We start from the raw sequence: 10,840 nt of genomic DNA on the forward strand, positions 1-10,840 counted from the left end.
TATCCTTAGCAGTCAATAGTTGTTATTCTACCGAGCCCGACACTGAGAGGTTTTATTCCTCCTTTACCACCACCAGTCTATTTGTTTACAAAACTCCTATTCACAGCCCTTGGAAGTTAATTGAAAATCCCGCACGAGCTGCATTACACAACTATTAAAAAAGGCAACGCTTATGGCCAGTCTGGTGGATGAGGGAAGCGCTCAACTTCACGTGGTGGTTGTTAGAGAACTGACGTGCCACAAAAACGTACTTGACTTCCAGAGATTAACGCCGCTGAACTCACACCGACACCCGTGCATGTAGTTTTGCCGGCAGAACTGCATTTTAGAGGTTTCACTGGTTCTGGCTGAGATGTAAACAATGCAACACAACTTAGGCGACAGGGGCGGGTGTCCCTCTTTCTGCTGGGTAGTCAACTGGCTGCGTTACTAACTGGGCGCCACGATGGCAGACGCTGCAGAATTAAAAGAAAAAGGACCTTGTTCTAACATGGGTTTCTTGGCTGTTTTTGAAAAAGGAGTGAGCCTAAATGCCCACCCTAGGTACGGGCTCAAATTTATAAAAAAGCAATAAGAACTCCCGCTTTCCCTGTTTTTTCCGTAAATATTAGTGGTAAAATGATAAATTACAATTTATTTCCAAATCACTGAAAATTCAGTCAGTCTTTGTCCCAGAGAACCGTGGGAGAATGCTGCATCTGCCAATTCCAGAAAAACAAACACTACCAGTTCTCTCTCTCAGAAAAGGCAAACGCAGACACCTTATGTTAGTGACATAGCCAACCATCGTTACGTGGTTGCAAAGAGAAAGAAAAAAGGTTTCATTTGTTTACAGTTTGTTGTTAGACAGCATCCTCTTCCTCCTCCTCCTCCTCATCTTCCTTTGCAATGAAATGTAGCTTTCTGAATTCTCGCCTGCTCATCGTTGTGCTTGGGTGTGCAACTGCCGGGAGATCCTTTGAGAAAAAGATAAAATCATTAAGGGAAGTCTGTTGCGGCAAATGGCAGACCTCCTACCTCCCCAACAGTTCACGTACTTCCACATCTGATACGTGAGGCACCGACACACACCTCTTCCCTTGGAAGCGGTGGCATAAACCTGTAGCTGAAGCAGAGGAGCTTTCAGGGGAGCCTGCCTGAACCAGCCACGGCTCACGGCCAAAGTGAGGGCCGGCATTCCTTCTGCAGGCTGGACAAGGATTCAGAGGGTGAGGTGCTCCACAAACGAATCCTCATTACTCCCCCTAAATACCAGCCGTGACTCCTGCTAAATGCCCATCCTCGTGAAACACCTGAAAGAAGGCGGCATCGCTTGCCCAGAGTTACACGATGTTAAAGGCAGACCCGGGATTCGAATTTAAAGCTCTGGCCCTTGATCCAAAAGCAGAGGGCGCCAGAAATTGGCTTCCATTCCAAAGAATTACAATAATCACGACTAAGAACCAATGACCAGTGAAAAAATATTTTGACAGAATAACACTGCGTCTTTATGAGTAAAAAAATCTATCTCACAGAATCATAATAATAATATCTGAACAAGAAAGATTTCACATCTGAAATTAACAGGCCTTGGCAATTCATTTCATCTCTGAGGCAAATAGTTCTATCTAGGGGACAGGGATACGACTCCAGCTGTCCACCCATACTGGTCGAGTTTGCCTACAATTGTGAGGCTAGCCTACTCTTGTTTGGAGATGCAAGACTGAAGCTGAACAGAACTGAATCTGCAGAGCGAACAGACTGCCATCATCTTACCTGTATAAACTCAACGTCCCCAAAGAACCGGTCCACGGGCATTGGCTGGTTGCTGTCTTCGTCCAAGAGAGCACTGCTGTCTAGTCGGAGCGGCTTCTTTGGGAGATCTCCGTCCTCGGAGCTAGACCCATCTGAAAGCACGCTCTCACAGCTGCTCTCCTCTTCACTGCAGGCATGACTGCGCACATTTTCAGCGCTGTCCATTTCTGATGGACCACTGCTCGAGCTCACTGCACGTGGCTTGAGAGGAACATTACGTTCCTTTTCCTGTTTGTCTTCGTTAGCCTCTGGAATGCTTTCACCTTTCTTCTGTTGAATTACACTGCAGTCTCCTGGATCTTCTGAACGTCGATCCTCATCGGATGTTTTAGGCGTTTCCCCCAGCGCAGCAAGGTTTTCGCTTCCACATGCAAGTCCTTTGAGTTCTGATTTTACTAGACTGTTTTTTTCATGCTTTAGCCTCTTTGAGGGTTGTCCGTCGGCCGCTTTGCATGAAGAACACTGTTAGGAAAAAAAAAAAAAAGATCCTAAAGCTTACTTGAAATAAAGAAATGTAAAATTGCCACATCTCTTTAGCTGCAAGGGTGGATGTGGAACTGAAGGACTCCATCAAGCGAGCAGCATCTCGATTCTTATTCGCTAAGAAGAATAATCAGTAGAAAGTGCACATGAAAAGAAGAAAAGAGGAGCAGGCAGCTTACGCTGAACCATGACGTACAGTCCATCACCAGCAGAAAGCTACTTCTCAAAGCATCAACTAGCGCCGGACACGGCTATCCCCCATTTTCCTATTTTCTTAGGGATGCTGCGGCTGGCCATTGATGCAGCAGAGCGGACAGCAAAGCGTCCCGCTGCTTGCCAGCGGCAGCGCACCCGCGAACAGCCCTCCGCCCGCATTTAGACCGTAATGAACCCCAGAGCCGGCCCTGCGGCACGCCAAGAGGCCCCCACGCTGTTTCTGCACACAGGCGTCTGACAAAGCGGCGGGAAGGGCGGAAAGGCGAAGAGTTTACTTAAATCCTCCAGGCGATTCCCTCATGGCGATGCTGTTCGCAGCTGTTCATAATCAGCTGCTCCCCCCCAGGCTCTCACTGCCGGCCCCCGGCCCTCTCCCCCCGCCCGAGGCGGCCCCGGCCCCGCTCCGCGCCCTCCTACCAGCCTCGGCGTGCGGGGCCCGCCCCGCTCCTGGCGGCGGGCGGCCGGCGCCGCTTCCCCCGCGGGCTGAGCCGAGGCGGTCGCCGGGCGCCCGCCCTGCAGGGACCCGCTCGCCCGGCGCCCGGGAGGCCGCCGCCGCCGCCCTGGGAGAGCCGGGCCGCCGCGCTCCGTGCGGCTCCCGCGCCGCGCCGCGCCGCCCGCCGCCATCTTGGGGAGGGCGCGGGAGCCCGCGCTCGCCATCTTGTGGAGCCTCTCGCCCCAGGGGCAGCCGCGCCGGGCCGCCGCCGCTCTCCGGCGTAGCGGGCGGGCAGGCGGCCCCTCCGGGCCGAAGCGACGGGCGAGCGGAGGCCTCGTCCCCGCTCGCTGGTGGGGCGAGACGGGGCCTGGGCGGGGAGCCCGCCTGAGGGCCGGCTGCAGGCAGGGCGGCCAGCCCCAGCCTGTCATACAGACCCACACCCCCATCCCGCAGGCCCAGACCCCGGGCTTGCCCCACAGGCAGCATTACTTTAAAATAAGCTTTAGCAAAACGAAAACGGAGGGGCTTGCCTCCACATCTCCCTGGTGGGCTGCTGCCTGGGGGGAAAAAGACAACCAAAGTCTGCCTGGTCGGTGCGTAGCGTGTAAACGTTTCAGATCTTTTGCTTCCCATTGTGTCCTTCTGGAGCGACACTAGCTCCAGTTATAAGACGGGCAGTCGGGTAGTTATTATTCAGATGTGCCTCTCAGTTCGTTTCCACAGCCCTCAGGGAGCAAATTATGTCAGTAACTCAAATCCCTCTTTAACTTCAAGGACTCTGACGATAGCAGATGAATTTCTGCGTAGCAAAGCAGCCCGACACCTAGATTTAAGTATGTAATTATCTTCACTTATTTTATCGGGGGAGACGAGGTAGCATGCTTGCCCGTTTCGAGAAATTGTAGGCACTGCGTGCCCCGACGGTCTGCAGCGGAGGAGGGACAGCAGTGTCCGCCACGATGGAGCCCAGGGGCTCCATCCATCACATTAAACTACAGCTCGCTCTTCTGTTAATTCAGTGCTTTGTGGACGCTGTGGGGATTTTTATAATTCTGTCCGGCCGAGGGCACAGGAACTTGTTTCTTTATAGCAGCCTGTAATGTTCTTGCTCATTGCAGAGCGATACCACAAGTGGCAGTGATTTGAGGGTATTACCTGTGCTCCTCAGTCCAACTTAGCTGATAAAATGCTTGTCCATTCATCCTGGCCTTAAAAAACACGAGCAACGATTTAAATCGCAGAAGTAAGTGGCAAGAATGCACCTGCAGGAATATTCAAGAAAGACATTTTTTCTCAAAAGCATGAAGTCTCCCAGTTAAACTGCGGAGGTTCGGAGACATGCCTGATCCGTTGTTCTGTAATTTCTCTCAGTGCTCAGGGGTCCTTCTGTGCTTTGTTCTCTGGCCGAGATAATTCATATTCTCCTCCAAAAGCTTCTCGACTTGCTCCACTCTCACAGTGTCGTTGCTTGCAGCCACGGAATACAGATGATTGTTTTTATCAGGCAGTGAAAACTTATACTGTCTCGTAAACAGAAGAGGACTAGAACTGGCTGAAGAACAGCATTTCTGCAGCTGGAAACCTCGGTGGTTGTTTTAATTTCCCCCACGAACTGAAAATAGTAAGAAAAATTTAATTCTGAAGGGTTTAATAAATGCTGTTGACAGCACCGTGCGTGTCTCATTCTTTATGCTGCTTGTAAGGCTGGCAGGTGTATCAGAGCAGCAAGGGCAGGGGTGGCTAAGCCCGCAGCAGCCTGGCGCGCTCCGGTGACCCAGCGCAGACGCGGGCTCGCACGGCTGCAAGCGCCCGAGACCGTGCGGGGTGACCTCGGATGCTTCCAAAGGGACAAAGCACTTTACACAGCCAGGATGCCAGGGCTCCCTCGCAAAGCTCTTGCGCCGCGGTCACCGCACTCTCCCCTATAACCACGTTACTTTGTGGGAAAGCAGTGGCGATTTCACAACTGCAGATTGTTGCCGCATTTTCTGAAATACGGCTAATCCCTCTCTGAGAAAACAGCTGTCACGTAGCGCAGCGAGCACCCCAGGAGAGGCAAGCGAGAACGCAGATCCCCTCCGAGATCAGGCCACATCTCAGCAGCAGGCAGTGTCTCCCGAGTGACTTGAAAGGCTGCGCAGGGACTGCTAGCAGCCGAGCAGCCCTGAAAGAGAATCAGAGCGGCACAAACTATTTCCATTAAATCCACATTTCCACATAAAAGACGACTTATTTTCAACAATATTAAAAAGTGGTTTTTATTAGAATCTGTTTTCTAAGCAGGGGAAAAAAAAAGATTTTCTGAGCTCCCTCATTTTTATGAAAGCTGGCTGGCGGGTATAAAGCAGCAGCTGATGAGCTTATTGAGCAGGAAGGGAGGTTCGGGCTGTGAAACTCGATGTGTAAATTAGCTTCTTGCAGCACTTGTCTCTGTGCCTGTCACTTGCACCAGTGTCCCTGTCTGTTATAATCCTCCCAGTTCATTTGGCTAAACATTGGTGACATGCGAGGGACAGCAGCCAAAAAAAATGTTGCCTGTAAGTGTACTGGCTGTTAACTGCTGAATGAGAGGTCTATCAAACTAAACAGTCCTCCAGCAGGAGCACCGGCTGGTCTTTTCCTGCTGGGGGAAGGTTATTTTTAGTTAAGGTGGTTGAATTATTTTTCATTAGCGGCACCTGGGGAGAGAGCAGGAGGAGGATCCACTGCCTGATAACCGGCACAGGGAGCCTCGCTCCCTGCCTGGCCCACGCCGCAGCATCCTTCCTGCCCGCCGCCTCCTCGGCGGAGCGAGCGCCAGCAGCACCGGTTGCTCTTTCGCTCAAGATTTGAGGATGCCACTTTTTAGCTGTCGTTCTCTCCTCCTGGCAAACAACGTGGTCATGCCAACTCGGGTGATGACAGCGAATACTGAACTGCAGATTTGGGGCTCCCAGAGGCACTGTCTCCTGGACGGATCTCCGATGAGTCGATATCCCAGCTAGAACTGAAACACTCAAGGGGGTCAGCAACGCTCTGCTGCAGCTGGCCCGAGCGCTGCTGTCTTGAGTACCTTTGCACCACTCAAATCGAATCAGACCTCCATTTTCATTTCCAAGGCGTATTCACACGAGGAGCTAGAGAGCCCTGGCCTAGAAATAACAGGGAATTTACGGTACATAATGGAACTTCACGCTTGCCATGCAAGAAATCTCTTTTTGAGCCTTTGTTTGGCTTTCTTTCTAGTATCTTATCAAAAACCAAATGTGGAAAGCCAGTATCTGAAGAAATTAATTAACACAACTGAGTGGAGTACATAGGCTTTACAAGAAAGAGCAGCAAGGAGAAAAACTATGACATTCATTGATAAAAAACCTTAAGGGATGTCTGGGAAACAGAGAATACAGAGCACGCATCTCCAGTTGGGTAGTTGTGATGCTTGTCTGACGGAGGAGCTGCATGGTGCTGACCTCTCTGTGCCGGGTACGACTGGAGATGCCGGAGCCCTGCCCGGGGCTGGCTGCTGGCAGTCGGATCTTCCCCGCTATTGATGCACATACCCACTTTTCCTAACGAACTCCAGCGTTTACACGGCAAATCCTTTCCAAAGCACTCCGCAAACACGAACCAGTGAATTCAGGGCACCCGATTTGCCCAAGGTTCCCTACCCTTCCAAAGACCTTAATTGCTTTGAGCAGCATTGATTTTTAAAGCGTTTCACAAAACGCAAGTAAATCTCTCCCAGCTCAAAGCGTCCCACTGAGACCAAATCATTACCAGTGCTCCAGGAATCTGATTACATGGACTGTGGCAACTCAGCCTCACCATTAAAAAGCAGAACAGCAGCTTACAGAAATCTTTTCCTGACTTAATAGTTGCTTTAACTGCAGCCAGGCAAACAGACACCCCCTTCCCACCGCCACCTCCTTCTCCATGCCGTTTTGCAGCAGGGCTTGCGGTTTAGTGTACCTCAAACCTAACAGCGGCTTTACCCTTGTTCAGCTACTCCCAGGAGCAAAGCTGGGGCAGCGGCTCGGCCTCACCGGCTGCCAGACACTGGGGGTCAGTGTTAGACCGGTGATGCAGCGCCCAGAGCCCACGCGTGGGCACAGCGGCTGCTGGCCACGCAGCTCCGTGAGGCTGTCGTGGTCCGGAGGCCACGTCGCGGTCCACGGAGGCCACGTCACTGCACAGTTAGCATGGAAGACGCCCAGTGCCCCGTCGAGCCTTTTCGCCCTCCTGCAGGTGGCCCAGGTGCCCCTTTTTTTGCCTGGTTTCTTTGCAACCCAGGGAGCTGGAGCAGTTGCGTTTAGCAGCTCTGATAGTCTGGCATCGCCCGCTGCCGTGGATCTGGGAAACGAGCAGCTTCTGCCCGTTTCCGCCAGCCCACCCCTGCCCTTCCTCTTCCCTGGCTGCAGGGAACTCAGCCGCCTGTCCTGGCATTGCCACCCTGCCCGGCTGCCAGCGGGACAAGGTGGGAACACCCCGCCTGCATGCAGCCAGGCTGAACTCCGTCCAGAACATGAGCCCAGGGCGCTCTCAACATTATTTGCCTAGCGAGATTAGAAAAAAGGTATGCTCTTGCTCCATCCTAAGTGCCACTAAACATCAGGCTTGCCTAACCCTAGCTAGCTTTTCTACCCGTGACAGGTAACATTTTGGTAAATGTTGTACATTATTTAACATTGTTTCTGTGGGGAGATTAAAAATGCTTTGAGTAAATGCAGTTCTCTTCCATACATGCCTGACAATGATAGAAGAGGCTGTTTTACACAGGGCTCATTAAAAATAAAACCACAATGTTGATTTCAGCAGCTTAAATTACTTGAGCCAGTGTAATGGGATAAATATTTGATGGTGAAGTTTATTAAATTTCCACCACTATTATGTTGCTGCTAAAAATATAAAGGAATCTTTAAAGCCTGCTTGGTGGTCTCCAAAGGGAGATGGTTGGAAACCTGTCTCAAAACGCACCTGCAGAGATTGCTTTTGGAATGGGAATGAATTATCTTCTTCCCTCTGTTGTCTGCAGGCAACAGCAAATTCTTTCTGCTCCCATGTGAATTAGTCCCTGCTAGCAACACGAAAATAGCGCAGGCCAAGCCTGCCGCTGTTGGGAGAGCATGCCGCTCCATTGCCGAGTGATACCCACCGAGGAGTTGCTCTGCTTCACGACTGCTCCCAAGCATGGGATAATCCTCAGGAGCAATGCAGGAGAGTGGGAGCACCCTGCAGGAGGGTGACTTCAGGGTGGCCGCTCTCAGATGTTTATCGGTTTTAAAGTCTTTCTGCCTCTCGGCATATGCAGACTCTCAGGACCGCGTTCGTCTCCTCTCCCCAGCACTCTGCCTGGACCACAGGAAGGAGCGGAAGCATTGCGGGACGGGGAGCCACAGAAGAGCCGAGAAGCGAGCACCTGCACGAACTGTGCACATGCCCGAAATTGGGGCTTACGGGGCGGCAGCAGGCACTGCCTGAAGGCTACCGAGCCCGGCAGAGCTGTGTGCAGCCCTCCCTTGGAAGGGACACAGGCACTCTAAAGAGGGACTGAAACCAGAAGATGAACAGGATATTTTAAATTCTTATTTTACAGAATTTTACCCGATTTTATCACATTACCACATCCCTTTGAACCCAGCTTGAGATGGGACTTGCCTTTTAGCAGAGCCGTGGCCCACATGGCTGTCAAAGCCCCATCCTAAACTGTTGCTCGTGAATCAATAGCACATCTTGTGTCAGAGCACGGTGGCAAGTTTTGCAGTCCTGAGTCTATAAATATTTCTATTTGCGTTTGAAATGATTGCTTCCCAGTGGCACTCTCCCTCTCTGTCACATAATTAACTCTTGCTCATTTTCTGTCACTTACCTCGTGATAATTCAATCCATAGAGTTTATAAAGCCTCAACAATTTAATTCTTGGCTCCTAACTATCACCAGTTGCGAGGCAGACAAATGATATCTCCAAAGACAGAGCTGGCCTGAGCAGAGGCGCAGTCCCCACCGGTGATCACCGGTCTGAGATGGAAAAGGCAGCTGGGCCAGGTAGCACCTTCTCAGCGGAGCAAAAAACCATCAGCATTTTCCTCCAGAGGCATCTTTTTCCCTGATATCTTACAGGAGTGGGAGTTCAAGCTACTCCAGGAATGTTATCACAGTTCAATAGCTCCCCAAATTAAAAAAAGGATACTTACAGTTGAAACACCCTAGGGCAGGACCGTGAAACAGGCCGCTGAGGACAGTCTCTTGTCAAGTCTCACAAACTCCTTCCAGAAAAGGAGCAAGTTTCATCTGAAAAGCACTTAGATCTCTTTTTTTTTTTTTTTTTTTACCCTCCATTACCAATGCCAGAGGTTACATATAAAGAGCTGTAACTGTACCTCAGAGAAGACCTGCTACCAGTGGGGATCCTCAGACAGCATCTATCTCAAAAGAGCAGGAAAAAACAATCAGAGGAGACATGTTCTGTTCATGCAACAGCAAGCAATATTGTACCATTGGCAGGATTCATGCTAAGACAACCGCTCCAGCGTCCTAGAGTGCCGTGTGTTTGCACATTCATTCCAACTGGGGACTTCAGTGCAACAGGAGCGATTCAGTTATCAGCCCTACGAGGCTCCAGTAATGAAGCCAGATCTTCATTACAATCTGTTTAAGTATTTTCTACATGCAAGTATGCCTCCATCACGAAATCACTGGTGGATCTCCTGTGTACTGACTCTTTTGAAGCAGTTGTCTTCCAGGAGTAGCTCTGTTACACAATGCCACAGCACTGAAGTCATCTTCCACCTCTTTGCAGGGTCAGCTGTGTGCCTTGCCATCCACACCGCTTGCATATTGTAAAGAAAATGTAGTGCAACTGTGCGGACACTATCCTGGTGTGCAATAGCTGCACTTCAGACAGAGACAGATTAATCACGTAAGTGGACAAAGACTTCAGCTGAGAACTCCTTCACAAGTAGCGAGTTTCTAGTGCTCTTTTCTGTGTGCACTGACAGTGCTTAATACTTGAAGGGAGTCAGAATTAAATAAAACCTAGGAAGAAGGCTTAGAGCTTAAAAGCATTCTAGTAACACAAATGCTGTCATGTAGCTAGAAACTTGACTGCCACATCTTTCTGTCCCTCTCCTTGCCTTGTTCTGCACCCAGGGCAGGTACATGGCAATGCAGACCGCTTCCTCAACTCGGCCGTTGGAGCAAACTGTGCCAAATGCCTGGCCAGGAGCCCCGAGCCGTCACTGGAAGAAGCGTCCACAGCCAGGTGCTCTCAGTGCCCACGGTGACTCTGCTTTGGGGGTGCTGGCAGGATCCGGAGCTGCCTGGCACATGGCAGAGGTGCAGCAGTCAGAGGCGACCATTGTAATTCCAGTCCTCTCAGATTCTGCTGAAAGTTTGTGCATCACATTTTCTTCTTACCGTGCGTCCCAGGTCATCTTCTTCACTAAATAACCCTTGCTGGTTATCCTCTTCAACTAAAAATATCTGTTCCTCAGATGTCTGTCTAGTGGCCAGAAGCTGCGGCCAGTATAGCAGGGATGTTATTTTGATACTTTGATTTGATGTGAGAATACACTAATAGAAAACCACCAATGAATAGAAGAATAAATCTGTATATTCCTTGCTGTCACTTCAACTAGAAAGCAAATCCAGCAGCTCTGTCTCTTTGGGGAATCGGAGATTATTTGGACAAAGGTTTTCCTACGGGTAGCACACTTGCAGGAACAAAGAAGTAGGGTTCACAGTACGAACAAGTGTCCTACAGCCGGTGCGATCAAAAGCAAGCCCTGAAACAGTGCATAAACCAGGTTAGGCAGGAAAGATTCAACAACGATCAGGCTGCACGAGAAATGTATTCAGGTAGTGGGTTCTGAGAGAATTTAAACAAGCGTTAGCTCTGTCATTTCCAGAGACGACTAGTGCAGGCAGGCAAACCGCTCG

At 50.5% G+C, this 10,840-nt stretch overlaps 1 protein-coding gene across 1 annotated transcript; it reads right to left on the reverse strand.

The window, feature by feature from the left end:
- Positions 1-838: 838 nt before the first annotated feature.
- Positions 839-3,150, reverse strand: C15H1orf174 (chromosome 15 C1orf174 homolog). The gene is made up of 3 exons (XM_075721597.1): positions 2,934-3,150; positions 1,756-2,240; positions 839-956 (listed from the first exon to the last, which is right to left on the reverse strand). Exons 1-3 carry the CDS (start codon positions 3,148-3,150, stop codon positions 843-845), a joined length of 816 nt encoding a protein of 271 aa, XP_075577712.1. The 3' UTR covers positions 839-842.
- Between the last annotated feature and the right edge of the window lie 7,690 nt (positions 3,151-10,840).

The sequence above is a fragment of the Pelecanus crispus genome, chromosome 15 (genome assembly GCF_030463565.1).
Source record: "Pelecanus crispus isolate bPelCri1 chromosome 15, bPelCri1.pri, whole genome shotgun sequence".
In the NCBI taxonomy this organism is placed as follows: Eukaryota; Metazoa; Chordata; class Aves; order Pelecaniformes; family Pelecanidae; genus Pelecanus; species Pelecanus crispus.